This window comes from Mustela lutreola, chromosome 16 (genome assembly GCF_030435805.1).
Source record: "Mustela lutreola isolate mMusLut2 chromosome 16, mMusLut2.pri, whole genome shotgun sequence".
NCBI classification, from domain to species: domain Eukaryota; kingdom Metazoa; phylum Chordata; class Mammalia; order Carnivora; family Mustelidae; genus Mustela; species Mustela lutreola.
The window spans coordinates 42,573,339-42,589,035 of NC_081305.1; the positions used below are offsets into that span (position 1 = coordinate 42,573,339).

Here is a 15,697-nt window from a genome sequence, read left to right on the forward strand (position 1 = left end):
ATAAAAAGTGTAAGGATTCTTGTATTTTATTCAATGATGCTTCCCCAGGAATTACAGAAGTATGTGGCACACGGTAAGCGTTCAATAAGTAACTCTTGCATGAATAAGGATACTTCTGCTGGGATATTTACCCCAGGCCCCCTCTGCATTTAGCCTCAAGAACCAGAACTCCTTCCCCCAATTAAAAACCCTAAAGTGATGAGAATCGGTAACCAAGGATCTCAAGCCCCACCCGGGACCTTCGAAGTGCCGCGCAAGTTCACGATTGGGCCGAGAGTGATAATGAACAGGCATTCACCCCAATAGGGGATCAGAATTCTCCCGGATGGGCGTGGCCTTAATGGCTTCGCAGACGGCCTCCGAGGGCGCTCTTACCCAAGCGGAAGACTCGAGTTTATGCCGCCTCACCCCGCTTCCGGCCGGTCTTAATTCCGCTTCCGGTCCGACTCTGGCGTCTTTGCTTAGGGTCACATTGAGCTGCGAGGTGCTGCTGTGGTGTCTTTAGGTAAGTGTCGAGGGCTTGGGAAGCTGGGACCCTATCCTGGGGAACTGAGGAACCGGGCCGTAGTTTTCCCGAGAATGAAGTGAGTTTCTGGCCCCCGGCGTCCGGCCTTCCCGGTCCCTGGGGTTCTGTCCTGTTAGTCTTCTGGCTAACGATTATGAAGCTCTTCCTTAATGCCAGGTTACAGTTCAAGTGTCTTTATTAATTCATTTCGTCTTCCCTCCAGCCCTATGAGGTAGGGCGTGTAACGGTCCCTTTTTGACAGAGGAGCAACTGAAGCTCCGCGGTATTAAGCTACTTAGCGAGTGTTCAGGGTTTGGATTCTGTAGTTCGGACTGTAGTGCACTCAGTCACCAGGCCGCAGGCTTGGCCTCCCGTGGCTTGCCCGGGCCGCAGCCTGGCTCCGTGGTGTCTGGTCCTCCTTCCTGCTTGGGCGTTGGAGGGGCCTCAGAGCCCTCCCTGAACCACCCTTCCTCCCACCCCCCCTCCGCCCTAAACAACTCCGAACAAATCTTTTGGGTCCCCCTCCCCACGCTCCTCTACAGACTCCGTTGTGGTGCCCCATATCTCCGCCACTATGTTGGATCTCTTAAATTTTAACACTGGCCTGCTCACTTCTTTGTAACCCCGTTACTCCTCGAGTCCTCTGGGATAGAGGCAATTTCACATACCCTGGCGAAAACTGCTGCGTGTCACCTCCTAAAAGACTTTATAACAGGTTTTTAACTCTGGGTCTGCAAAATCAATAGAATGCAAGGTGTGGCTAGGACCTGAATGGGGGAAAAAATAGATTTGTGTTTTTCTTAATCTGTAATTGAAATGTAGCATTTCCTTCAGGTAGAAACGGAGGCAATGACCTTAGTAATAGCATCATCTGTGACTTTGTCAGCAATCAAAAATCACAGGTCAGGGGTGCCTGGGTGGCTCAGTGGGTTAAAGCCTCTGCCTTCAGCTCAGGTCATGATCCTGGGATCTGGCCCCATATCAGGCTCTCTGCTCAGCAAGGGAGCCTGCTTCCCGCCACCTCCCCCCAACCTGCCTCTCTGCCTAATTGTGATCTCTGTCAAATAAATAAATAAAATCTTTTTAAAAAAATTATAGGTTGTCTTATATCACATTATGGTTGCAGATGTCACAGAATTCATTCACTTACAGTACTTAAGAATTGTGGTAGTCAGGAAATCCTCAGCTGCATACAACTGGTGTTCTTTGTGATCCTCTGCAGTTTTTTTAATGCATTTGAAAATATTCTGAGGGATGGTCATTAGACCCCAGAGGAGTTGATGGCACCACAGAGATGAAGAACCTCTGCGGTGTAGGTTCTGTCAATGATTCCTGCCCCTCCTTCACTTGTATGACCTTGGGAAGTCACTTAGACACCCTCTCCCTTGTCTGTGAAACAGTGATAGCAATAGTTCCTACCTTTTCGAGTGCCTGCAGGAGTAAAGTGTACACCAGTGCTTGGCCCAGACTAAGCCCTCAGTGAATGTTAGCTGGTGTTATTTGGGGATGAATAAGGCCTGATTTTGCTAAGTAGATACTTACCTCCTTCCACCGAGCGCTGCTGTAACTGCCACACTTAGAAGTGTGGATTTGCCCCACACTTCACCTCAGTGTGTATATGTTGAGAGGGAGAAAGATGTAGCTTGCTTACATTTACCTACTCCATTCTCCTGTGTCTGGGTGGGCTGACCTCCCCATGCCCGGGTCCTCTAGAATGTTTGCCAGCCTCCATTCTCTTTGCCTCCAAGAGTCAGCACCATGGCAGAAGACATCAAGACCAAAATCAAGAACTACCAGACTGCCCCTTTTGACAGCCGCTTCCCCAACCAGAACCAGACCAGGAACTGCTGGCAGAACTACCTGGGTAAGCAGGGCATGGGGTTGGGAAGGGATGCAGAACCTTTTCCTAGTCCCACATTTCAAGGTGCTTAAGCCTACTTGTCTAGGGGATCTATACATCCCAGGCCTCTCTTGGTCTGGACGTCCTGCCTTGCAGTATCCATGCCCCTCATCACAGCTGTGTTCAAGATCCAAGGTCTGGGCCAGGGTCACAAACTTCAGTTCCTTTGATTTTTTTTGTTTTTAAGATTTATTTGTGTATGAGACATGTTAACATATGTATAAGAAATACATAAATCATAGTACAGCTAAATGAGTAATACTTAAGTGGATCCCTATGTGTAACTATAACCTGGATAGAAATTTAGATCCTTTCAGCATTCAGAGCTTGCTTGCCTACCGCACGCCCTGTCTTAAACACAACATCATACTCTCCGCCCTAGAGATGTTACCCTGCCAATTGAAGGCAATCGCATTTTGGTTTTATCACTGCTTTTAGGTTTGCCTCTTGATGAACTTAACAGTTACTATATATATTCTCTTTTGTTTGGATTTCTTCATTCAGCAGCTTGAAAGATTCATCCTTGCTATGGCATGTAGTTTGCTCATTTTCAGGGCATATAGTTTTCCATAATTTATTCCTAGACACTTGTGTGCTTTCCAGTTTGAGGTTTTTACGAATGAGGATGTTAAAAATGTTCTTATAAATGTAACCTGACATCCAGGCGAATGCTTTTCTGTGTAGGGAGCGTGCCCAGGAGTGGAATACCTAGAGTAATTTTTTTTTTAATTAATTGCCTACTTTAAAAAATCAGATTATCTCCCTCCTGTCCTCCTCTATAGGATGCCAGCATCTTAGCCCCAAGATATTTTCCCCTTCCTTTGCCCTGGTTTTGGACTTCCATAATCCCCACACGTGCCCCTCATGTTGCCCCCTCATTCCAGACCACAGAATTTTCAAGTCAAACAGTAGTTGTCTAGGGGTTGCAAAATCAACTTAGGGAGGCCTGTCCAGCCCTTTTCAGTAGGCATAGACATTCCTTGTGACACTTATTTTGTAGTTGTATGTGTGTATATAATTGGTTGTGAAGTAAAAATGATTTCTGTGAGATTTGATCAAAAATGTGTTTCGGCCCTTGGCCCTGGCTGACCCTGACCTGCTTTCTCTGCAGACTTCCACCGCTGTCAGAAGGCAATGACTGCTAAAGGGGGCGATGTCTCCGTGTGCGAATGGTACCGGCGTGTGTACAAGTCCCTCTGCCCCATATCCTGGGTACGTGCTGCCTCTTGGGGCCCTGAGACATGCGAGTGGGGTCTCAGCAGAGGAGTATGTTAGCTTGGTGGAGCCTCATCTGGGAGAGGCAGAGGGAGGATGGGCATTGCGCTGTCCATGGGACTCGGCCTTGTCCTCCTTCTGGAATTGCCTCCCTTCCCTCTTTTCACTGGTACTCTCAACCAAGCAGGGCTCTCGCCCAGGACAACCAGGGCCCTCTCCTTGCTACATCCATCTCGCCCATGCACCCCATAAATACATACACAGTGCCAGCTCCCCGCCCCTCTGGGGCTCACCGTCTTGTGCAATTCTGTGCCTTTTTATTATGCACATTTTCAAATTATACATAAAAATAGAATAATCCAGTGACCTCCCCCCCCAATTATACCCACTACCCAAATTGAATAGTTTCAAGATTTTTCTACATTCCCTTCATCTGTCACCTTTTCTTCTTTGCTGAAGTGTTCTGAAGCAAATCCCAAGCATATCTTTTCATCCCTACCTACTTCAGTGTCTCTAAAAGACACAGACCCACTAAGACAATTAGTCTGTTTAGCCCTGATCGGACCAGACCTTTTGTCACCATTTTATACTCTCTGCTGTACACTTTTCCAAATGAAGAATTTCTGTTTAACTTTGTACTGTTTCATCAAAGCAAAGATCCCATTGGCTTCAAGAAACATGGAGAGATGGTCAGATCTTTTTTTAAAATGCCAGACGTAAATGTAACTAGCATGCTAATTTCAGAGATGTTAAAATGAAAAATCCTGTGTCTTAGAGATATGATACAGTACAAGTCATAGTGCTCATTTAAAAAACAAAAAACAAGGGCTCCTGGATGGCTCAGTTAGTTCAGCATCCAACTCTCAATTTTGGGTCAGGTCATGATCTCAGGGTTATGAGATGGGAGTCCAGACATGTGCTCAGCAGGAAATCTGCTGAAGATCTTTCTCTCCCTCTCCCCCTCCTCCCATTTAAGCAGGCTATCTTGCTCTTTCTCTCTTTCAGATAAGTAAGTCTTTAAAAAAAAAAATGTAAGCAGTATAGCAAAATAAACGTAGGAGCCCTTTTGGGCTTCCCAGCCCCCCTTCCCCAAGGTAACTACTTCTAGCTCATTACCTTTTTTCTCTGTATAAATTAATCATACAGAAATCTGTGGAGCTGTGTATGGGTGGGTCATACTGTATAGTTTTTGAATACTTTGACTTACCAGTGTGTCATGGAGCCTTTCTTACAATATAGGTCCGCCTTACTTGCTTTAGTAACTTCCACGTGCTTTTATTTAGCTGATTTCCTTTTGATAGAGATGATGATCTGATTTTTTTCAGTATATTTGAAACATCCTTGATATGTGCCTTTGGAGCTTATTTCTTGAGAACAAACTGCCTTAATGCAGTCTCCCTCAGCTTGCCTGGTTTTCCTCCCCCTCTCTCTGGCCACACTGTCTCAAGTGTCTTTAAGTGCCCTGTGCCCCTCCAGGATTTCCCCTTGTCCCTGGGTAATCTTGAGTAACCTGATGTTGTAAGTACATAACATCTGAGGCTCCAGCCTCAGAGCCCGCATCAGGTGCGTGCTGGGCAGGGTGCCAGCAAGCATGCCTCTAGTCCCAGTGCTGCCCTACACCCCATTCTCCGGGACCTAGGCTGCCTTCGTCTTGGGAGGATCAGATTGTGTGGTTCCTACCCTCCAGTGCCTGCAGTGTCCCCATTGTTAGGGCTTACAAATGTATTCTGCAGTCCCCTTTGTACTGGCTGCCCTGGCTTCTTTATTTCAAAAACTTGGTGAAGTAAGAATTAAAAAATCTTTTTAAAGATTTTTATTTATTGGGACGCCTGGGTGGCTCAGTTGGTTAAGCAGCTGCCTTCGGCTCAGGTCATGATCCCAGGGTCCTGGGATCGAGTCCCACATCGGGCTCCTTGCCCTCTGCAGGGAGCCTGCTTCTCCCTCTGACTCTGCCTGCCATTCTGTCTGCCTGTGCTCGCTCTCGCTCACTCTCTCTCTGACAAATAAATAAATAAAATCTTTAAAAAAAAAAAAGAAAAAAAAAAAAGATTTTTATTTATTTATTTACTTATTTTGAGAGAGAGCACCAGCCGGAGAAGGAGCAGAAGGAGAAGCCGACTCCATGCTGAGCTCCCACCAGGGGACCTGATAAAGGGCTTGATCCAGGACCCTGTGGTGATGACCAAGAGTCAGAGGCTTAACTGACTGAGCCACACAGGCGCCCCTTTTTAAAAATTTTTTTAAGTGACACCTCAGTGTACGATTCCATTGCAGGAAATGTTTTCCCCTCTATTGGAATGGTTTTCTGAGCTTCCACCCCATGAAGTGGGATTATTGGGCAAAGGGAAATATGGACTAGAGCAGCCTGACTCTTTAAAAAGAGACAGAGAGATAAACCCAGAGAATGAGAAATGCACACAGAAAACTCTGGACTGTGGACAGTACAATTCCAGTGCTAGGGACTCCAGGGGAACCCAGGCATGAAAAGATGTCCGTCCGCATTGAAGTCATCAGGACGAGACAGCTTAAAACAACAGAGAGATGCTTATTTTTGCCTTGCAGTCTGGTGCAAGAATTATGAAGGTTGACTGTGCTAAATGTTACTGGTTCTATAAATTGATGTCATTTTGGCAGGATCTTTCAAAATGGAAAAAAAAACCTCCAGATGTGGCAGTTTTACATATAGACATTCTATGAAGATAAGCTTGTGTCCAAGGACGTGTCCATAGCAGAGTTGTTTGTAATGAGGAACATTCAGAAACAGCCCAAGTTAGATAAATGGTGGTACACTTATCTTGATCTCTGTGACTGAATACAGAAGGAGCTCTAAGACTTGGGGGAAAGGCAGTTGCAGGACCAGCTACATAGTATGGCCCAGCTTGTATACATGTTTTTCAGAGTAGAGCGAATCCATGATGTGTGCGTGCATGCGTGCCTGTGTATATGTGTGTGTGAATAGACACTTAACTGTGAGCGAGCTACTTTGTAAGCATTTTCTATCCTATAAGGACAAACATGCTAAAAAAATGGGATGAGATGGATACCATTTTCACTATTCTTACTTTACACAATTGAAAACTCAGGCCCTGAAAGGTTGAGGAATTTTCCCAAGGTCGTAGAGCTAGGAAGTGGTGGGGCGGGGATGCAGAGTCAGTTTTCCTTGTCCATGCTTTTGTCTACTGCCTCTAATGTATGCATGTAAATGTGAGTGGGTGTGTCTAAGTGGATATGCTTCTGGCTGCCTGTACGAGGGTCCACAAGTTGCCCAGTGTTACTTCTGGGGAGTGTTAATGGTTGGATACGGGCTTTTCCATCATTGTTTATATGTGTGCACACATCAGTGATCAGCAGTAGGATCATACTCTCTATTCAGTTTTGCATCTTTTTGCACTTGACTGTACATCTTGGAGATCCATTTGTGCTGGAACATAGATCAGCCTTTTTTTTCCCCTCACAGCTGCCTGGTATTTCTTCTTTCCTCTGTTCTGCCAGACATCATTGAGTGTTGACTCAGGGGTTCCCGAAACAGGGTACAGCTACACTCTTGAATCTCTCTGTACAGTCCTGCATCTCCCTAAGGACAGCCCTATAGTGAATGTGGGATTTTTCTGCTTGTTACTCGCCCCCTCCAATGCCCTACCCCTTTACCCCCTCAGTGTGTCAGTTGACAGTGATTTTTCTCTTCCTGGGTCACTGCCGATTCTCTCGCTCCTGGAACAATGGCAGTACGGGCCTTCCTTGTTGACCATCTGAACAGGTGGGCAAAGTTAGGAAGACAGGGTTCACCCGTCTGGTTTCCCCACAGAGGAAAGAAGTAACACTGGGTTGTTTTTCTCAGGTGTCGGCCTGGGATGACCGCCGGGCAGAAGGCACATTTCCTGGGAAGATCTGAACTGGCTCCACCCACGTCTCCTCTGTCCTCCGTCCTTCTCCCAGGGTGGTGAAGGGGGACCTGGATGCATGGTGATCCCCACCCTGGGATTCTGAATCATGGCCTAACTAATAATAAATACTCGTTGGAAAAGTGTAAGACTGCGTATGTGTAAAAGAGCCAGGTGATCGGGCATGAAGCTGTGGTGGGAATTAAAACCTTGACCAGTAAGAGGGGCTTCAGGCTGATTGGTTTTTTTCTGTTTTGTTTTGTTTTGTTTCATGTTATTAAACTGACCACCTTATCTATACCAGACACTAGAGTGAGCGAGAGGAGTCTCAAGCCCCTGGATGTGCTGAAATTTATCTGTATGTTCACCTTTATTTACACAATTTCAAAAAACTTTTCTTGTGTAATTTTTGAACCACATGAAAAGAGTATAATAAAAATTCTGTGTATTCATCACCTAGCTTGAATGGTTACCAACAAATGGCCAGTTTTATCTCTAATTATTGCCCTCCCCCTCTAGGTGATTTTAAAGCAAAGCCTGGGGATCACATGTCATCCAGAAATAAGTATGTGTGTCTCTTAGAGTTACAGGTTTATTTTGTACATAATTAGATTTCACTGTTAAATCTAAGAAACTAATGATAAATTTTAATACAAGTAGGGGAAGATTATTTATTTATTTGACAACATAAGTAGGCAAAGCAGCGGGCATAGGGAAAGGGAGAAGCCGGGTCCCCGCTGAGCAGAGAGCCAGACGTGGGGCTTGATCCTAGGACCCCTGGGGTCAGGTCATGACCCGAGCTGAAGGCAGATGCTTAACTGACTGAGCCATCCAGGCGCCCCCTAAACAACTATTTTGAACTCTTTATCAAGCAGATCTCAGATATCCTTTCTTTGGGGTCAGTTACTGGAAAATTATGGAGTTCCTTCAATAGTGTTCTGTTTCCTTGATTTTTCCTGTTGCTTGATGTCTGGCGTTGTGTTCGCATTAGTAGGCATAGTCACTTTATCAAGTCTTACTGGCTTCAGGCAAGCAATACCTTCTATCAGCTTTATTGGGGATTCTGAGGCTTTCTGAGGCCTTTTCTATGGATATACTTGTTCCCTTGCAGGGTATGGTTTTTTTGGGATGATACGTCTCCTCTTGATCCTGCAAAGCCAGACCAAGCATGGACTGCCTCCCATTTCCTCTCCCTTGGGTTGTGCTGCTTGCTCAAGTGTACATGCCTTTTCCCAGTGCCACGGAGTCAGCCGGCTCTGCACATGCTTACTAGCCACCTTCAGAAATGCACTCTCCCAGCCCTCAGAGGCATCTGCAGGGAGCCAGCCACGAAATGGGTCCGGGTGTACAGGTGAGGCATGCAGAGCAGTAGGATGCCGGATTCCCATGGATCAGATGAGGGAATCCACAGGCAAAGCATGGGCAGTCCCCCTGCGTTTGCGGTGTATTTAGTAGGATCCAAGTGCTTTTGGCTGCTTCCAAGACCCCAAGTGCCACTCTCCCAGCTGCTTCCTGACTCTTAGTCGTATAGAATTTCTTTTCAACACATTTGGTCTTGGGGATTTTGTGCTGGAGGTGTGAGGGAACTTCTCTGCTGGACTCCCTGGGTTCCCACAGAGCTGCTCTTGTCCATGGGCAGTTTTCAAAATCATTCTTTGGGAGAAAGGGTAGAAGAACTGTTTCACCATTGGATACATCACTCTCAGCCTTTTCAAAGGTGCAGAAACTATGCAGGAATAATGTGTTTCTTCCTCAGCTCTTCTAGCCATGAGAAGGGGCTGCCGTTACTGGTTTCCTGCATCTCCTTCTGAAAATAGTTTATCCATTTGCAAGGAGACCTTCTCTCCTACCTGCCCGTCCACCATCGTAGCCTGCTATTCCTGATGTTCTGAACTTGCTTTTCTCCATTACTAATAGTATTAAAGATCATGCCTTGTCAATCTCATATCTTAAGCTTTTCCAGATTGTACAATTAATGCATGAATATATCCTTCTGATTAAAAACAAAACAAAAAACCCCAAAACAAAAGGAAAATACTCCAGCAATTCAGTATATACACAGAGAAGCAATGTAGTGGTTAAGGGGACAGAGACTGGAGCCAGACCGCCTGGGTTCAAATTCAGACTCTACCAGTTATCAGCTGTGAGACTCAGCAAGTTGCTTGACCTCTCTGTCTCAGTTTCCTCATCTATAAAATGAAATTAATGACACCTACATAGGGCCATTGTACAGATTAAATGAGATGCTACATGTTAGGTGCGGAGACTAGTGCCCAATGCTATATGTGGGGTCTTCAGAACAATGCCGGATGTGTTGGAAATGCTCTTGAAAGATTAGCTACTCTCAGCACGTTGGTCTCCTTTCTAGAGTGTGGACATAATGAAGAAATATTCCTTCTAAATGTCTTTTCCTACTGCTATTACCATGGTGAGAACCCCTAACGGGAACTCCTCTCTTAGATTTTTAGCCTATAATACAGTATTGTTAACTGTAGATACAATGGTTCACCCTCTAGAAACTCTGCATCTTGCGTAACTGAACCTTTGTACCTGGCGATCATATCAGCAGATCAGATCATCAATTCCCCATTTCCTCTTTACTCCCTCCGCACTGGCAGCCACCATACTGCTCTCTGCGCTAATGGGTTTCACTGTTATAGATTATACCTCATGTAAGTGGAATTGTGTACTCTTTGTCCTTGTGAGACTGGCTGATTTCATTTAGCATCGGGTCTGCAAGTTTCCTCCGTGTTGTCATGTATTACAAGATCTCTTTTTCTAAGGCTGAATCATACTCCATTGTATGTATATACTGTGTTCTTCTGTTAGGAATGTTCTTTACTCCCTTTTACCAGATGGCTTCAGTCTCCTTCTCCAACACCCTTTCCTTCCTACACCCCAGGCTGGGTCAGGTGCTTCCCTGGGCTCACACATCTCCCTTTTGTTTTCCCCGCTGTGGCCCTGGCTGTGCTTCCACTCTCAGTGCCTGGGTCCCTTCAGCATCTCCCTGAGCATGCTGGGCTGTCATTCTCTGCTGAATGTCTTTCTGCCTGTGAGGATGGGAACTGAACTGTCCTGATCACTGCTGTTTTCTCAGCTCGGCCCCACACAGGGCAGGGCCTGGGAAACTCATCAGCTGCACCCTGTCCTTGAGGCTTAGTTCTGGCCTGATCACGTACTTGGTGCTCAATGAATTTGAGAAAAAACTGAAAAGCTCCTTTGACTACTCCACCAAAGCGCCTTCCTCTTGCTTCGCCTCATGCCACATCCTAGTCTCCCCACACCTTCTCTCTTTCCTCTCTCCTCCTCATCCCACACTTAACACTGGCCCCATCCAACTCCAAAGTCCCCTTTTCTTGGAAGATCTCCCATGCCCACCCATGACTTTGAGGCCCTCCACTGCTCAGCTGAGCCAAGGAGCACCTGAGACTTAAATTTGCTCATTACCTTAGCGCCCAGCTTCAAGCTTCAGACTGTTGCTAGGCCTGTGGACCTCTGTGCCGCCACTATTCCATAGCGTCTTTGCCAAAATGAATTTGGAAAGGAAGCAACCTATGAAGTATTCTTATAAAAAATGGATGAACTAGAGGGCACCTGGGTGGCTCAGTGGGGTAAGCCTCTGCCTTCAACTCAGGTCATGATCTCAGAGTCCTGCGATCGAGCCCCGCATCAGGCTCTGCTCGGCAGGGAGCCTGCTCCCTCCTCTCTCTCTCTGCCTGTCTCTCTGCCTACTTGTGATTTCTGTCAAATAAATAAATCTTTTTTTAAAAAAATGGATGAACTAGAGCCACAATATGTGATGAATAAATTTCAAAAACATAATGTTGAGGTGAAAATCAATTGCATGAGGATATCTGAGATACACTTTATATAGAATTTACCTGAAAATCGAGAACTATTCTATGTATTAATGAATATATGTGTATATATTAAAAATATGAAAGCATGCATGACAGTGGGAACCCAAAAGGCTCACAGACATTTGCAAAGATGCTCAAAATCATTAGTAATAAGAGAATTGAGAATTGAAATCATGGTAGGTATCACTTTCCATGGAATTACTCTGACAAAAATGAGAAAGCTGGGTAATGTCAAGCACGAGTGGTGAAGGAAGGGTACAGGAGCTCTCAGTCGGAGTGTGGAAAGCAACCTGGTCCATACACATTCATGACCCAGCAATTCTCCCTGGAAAGAGATCCGGAAGTATGTGAGGGTCCCCCATGTGGGTGCTCAGAGCAGCACTATTTACAGTGGGGGGGGGGGGGGGGTCAGAAGGAGCCTAAGTGTCCTCACCAGGGAGGAAACCATAAACTGGAGGGGGAGGGGGTGTATGAGAGGTGCCCCATGCAACCATGAGAAGCTGCAGACTCAGTGTGTCCAGAGTAGTGGGTGGACCCGAAAATCTGTGCCAAGTGAGAAAAGCACAAACATTATGTAAATCAGAAAACCCGCAGGTGGGGCACCTGGGTGGCGCAGTCGGTAAACTGGTTAACCTGTCCCACTCTTGGTTTCCTCTCAGGTCCTGATAATCAGGGTCATGATATCAAGCCCCATGTCTGCTTGAGATCCTGTCCCTCCCCAGCCCCAAGAATAAATAAATAAATCCTAACAACAAAAAAAATAACCAAAAGAAAAAATTGAAAACAATGGTATCCATTTTACAAGAGCACACCCAACTAAAAAGATACATGCGGACTAATTAGAGTATTTGCCAGTAGAGGGCACTGAAAGCAACTGGGATATGGGGATACAAGGGAATGAATTAAATTTAAAAGGAGATATCTTGGGGTGCCTGGGTGGCACAATGGTTAGGTGTCTCCTTTTAGCTCAGGTCATGATCCCAAGGTCCTGGGATCCAGCCCCTCATGGGGCTCCCTGCTCAGCCTTAAGTCTGCTTCTCCCTCTTCCTCTCTTCCTGCTTGTGTTCCATTTCTCTCTGTCAAATAAAATCTTAAAAACAGAACTATCTTGTGGGAAATAATGAGCTGAGGGTATGGAATTAACCCATGACATCTGGGATCTGAAAAAGAAGACGGTGCAAGGGTTGTGGAGGGTGATGAGCCTCAAATGTAGTAATGAAGGTATCTTGGGTGAGATCAGGTGGCTTCAAAGGCCATCTGCCATGTATGCCACTTAAAACAACAACAATCTTCAATAAGTATAGAAAAATACATACATTTGACAAAGCTGGTAGGGAGGATGTCAGTATTTGTTACAGGTATTTTCTACATTGTCTTGTATATTTGAAATATATCAATATTTTTAGATTACACCACTGACCCTGGGAAAGAAAATGTCTTAAAAATAAATACAATGAGGGGTGCCTGGGTGGCTCAGTGGGTTAAAGCCTCTGCCTTCGGCTCAGGTCATGATCTCAGGGACCTGGGATTGAGCCCCGCATCAGGCTCTCTGCTCAGCCAGGAGCCTGCTTCCTCCTCTCTCTGCCTACCTGCCTCTCTGCCTACTTGTGATCTCTGCCTGTCAAATAAATAAATAAAATCTTAAAGAAAAATAAAATATAATAAATAAATCAGACTTTTAAAAAAATAAATAAATACAATGAAAATATATATTATTCAATTCTACTCAGACACTGAGGCCTGTTGGAACCTGCTCTAAGCAAGGTGACAGGTGTTTAGGACATGGCATCAAACTACTGAGCCTTTCGCAATGGCACCATCAGAATTAGAACTAGATCATTTTTCCATCAGATGTTAGTTACATGGGTTCATACCATTTCCTTTCAAGCCCATAGACAGCCTAAAATCAGCTCTTGTGCCCCCCTTTGGAAAACACCCCTTTGATACATCAAATGTGTTTCTTTGAAAAGGTTTTATTTACCCTCGAGAACACTTTGCAATTAAGAATATATACATATACACAGAAAAGTGCACTTATCCGAGACCGTACGCCTGAACAGATTTTCAAAATCTGAGCACCCCATGTGTAACCAGTGTCCAAACCCAGAAAGAGAAATCCCCTCCCTGTCCCTTCTAGTCACAATGCCCCCACGGGTAACCACTCCCCCGACGTTTATCCCCCTAGATTGGTTTTGCCTGTTTTCGAACTTCATATCTAGAATCCTACAGTGACAGTCTTATGAGCCCAGGCTTTTTTCATTTACTGTAATGCTTTTGAAATTCATCCCTGTAGTTGCAGGTACCAGTAGTTTGTTGCCTTTTATTGCTGAATTGTATCCCTTGTATGCCTATACTGTGATGTACTTACCCACTCTACTGGGAAGGAGCATTTGGGTGGCTTCCAGCTTGGGACCAATATGAATACATTCAGAGCATTTGATAGAAATGGAGGGATTCCCAGGGACAAATGGCTGGATCATAGGATAGTCATAGGAGAGGCATACGTCCTCTTTAGGAGATCTTGGCATTGTGATTTTTTTTTTCTTTAGAGAGAGAGCATGCAAGTGGGGTGGGGAGCCTCAATCCCACAACCCCAAGATCATGACCTGAGCCAAAATTAAGAGTTGGATGCCTAACTGACTGAGCCACCCAGGCATCCCAGCCTTGTGATTTTTTTTTTTAAAGGAGTAATTAGCACTCCAAAATGTATTGTTTGAAGACTGGCTTATATAAGGAGGAGGAATTGTGAAATTTCTTTTTTTATTTTATTTTACTTATTTATTTATTTGACAGACAGAGATCACAAGTAGGCGGAGAGGCAGACAGAGAGAGAAGAGAAGCAGGCTCCCTGCCAAGCAGAGAGCCCGATGTGGGGCTCAATCCCAGGACCCTGGGATCATGACCCGAGCCGAAGGCAGAGGCTTTAACCCACTGAGCCACCCAGGTGCCCCAGGAATTGTGAAATTTCAAGTCTGACATCGAACTAGAACAGGGGTGCCTGGGTGACTCAGTTGGTTAAGTGTCTGCCTTCAGCTCAGGTCATGATCTCAGAGTCCTGGAATCGAGTCCCACATGGGGCTCTCTACTCAGCAGGGAGTCTGCTTCTCCCCCACCCCTCTCTCTGTGTCTCTCTCAAATAAATAAGTAAAATCTCTAAAAACAAACAAACTAACTAAAAAAAGCTAAAGAAGGCTTTGACATCACATTAGAACAAAATCGATCCCTTTTATGACTGATGATAGTAATGCCCCATTGATAACTTTTTCCTTCTACCAGACAGTTTACACTTGATCTTAGCCAAAAGACTGAGTCATTTTATAACGTCCAACTATTAACAGTTACCAACTATTTGAAAATAAAAATATTTCATATTGTTAGCATGGCCCTATTATTACCAAGTTATTTTAGCTAAACCTCATAAAATGTACTTGACAGATCATATATGTTATTATTTAAATTTTCTTATTAATCCTTACTATAAATGTAAATCAAGAGAGAAAGACTATTTTAAATGTAAAGCGGATTGACTAAAAACCAAATTACTCATTTTAATTTTAATCAGAACACATCTCATGCGTTTTTTTATCAAGCCATTGTCTTAACACCGCAATTTTAAGTTCCATTTGTTTGTCCATTTCACATGCACTGAGGGAGCTACAGCTCAGAAAGAAAACAGTCAGTGCCTTGGTTCTTGAGAAGTTCTGGGAAAGGACTGGGTGCCCCAAGCCATTTTCACCTGAGGAACCAGCCTTGTGATGCTAGGGGGAACCATCGGAGGGAAAGTGGGCCCCTCAGGAGCATTGCTGATGCAGCCTAGCCTCTTGCTGTACACCAGGCCAGAGGACATCCTTTGCAGACATCCCTGTGCTCAGTTCCCACTGCTGCTGGAGCGAGTCATCCGATCATACCCATTCTGCTGATGGACAAACACACATACCGAAGTTACTCAATCCCAGGCAGAACTGGGATTTCAACCTTGGTCTCCTTGATTCTGTAGCCTGAAGACATTTCTGCCTGTGGCTCCTCACTGTGACCCTGCTTTGTTTGTGTGGGTGGGGGTGAGTGTACTTTTCTTCCACCAAGCCTATTCTGTGTGCCCTCTCTCAGTTTCTAGCATACTCTCTTCTCCCCTCCCCCACCCTGCCCTATTCACTCATCTGGAACTCCCCTCACCCACCCCCACCACAGCAGCCCGGGAGCAGGAAGCCTTGGGCACCTCACCCTGCTATGCAGCCAGACCTTAGCCCAATCTTGAATTTCAGGTCTATAAATCACTTGGGTTGCGGGGGGCGGGGGTGCTCATAAAACTGTTCTTCTATGCTGGTCGGCCTGCTTG

The 15,697-nt window shown here is 45.3% G+C and overlaps 1 protein-coding gene across 2 annotated transcripts; it reads left to right on the forward strand.

The window, feature by feature from the left end:
- Positions 1-354: 354 nt before the first annotated feature.
- LOC131818340 (cytochrome c oxidase subunit 6B1) lies at positions 355-7,650 on the forward strand. 2 transcript variants are annotated; one of them, XM_059152705.1, is made up of 4 exons: positions 355-505; positions 2,254-2,369; positions 3,517-3,617; positions 7,459-7,650. In XM_059152705.1, the coding sequence occupies exons 2-4, from the start codon at positions 2,264-2,266 to the stop codon at positions 7,510-7,512; spliced, it is 261 nt and encodes an 86-aa protein (XP_059008688.1). In that variant the 5' UTR covers positions 355-505; positions 2,254-2,263; the 3' UTR covers positions 7,513-7,650. The 2 variants fall into 2 exon arrangements, with proteins under 2 accessions (XP_059008688.1, XP_059008689.1); XM_059152706.1 differs by lacking the exon at positions 355-505 and having other exon boundaries at positions 2,232-2,369.
- Positions 7,651-15,697: the final 8,047 nt, after the last annotated feature.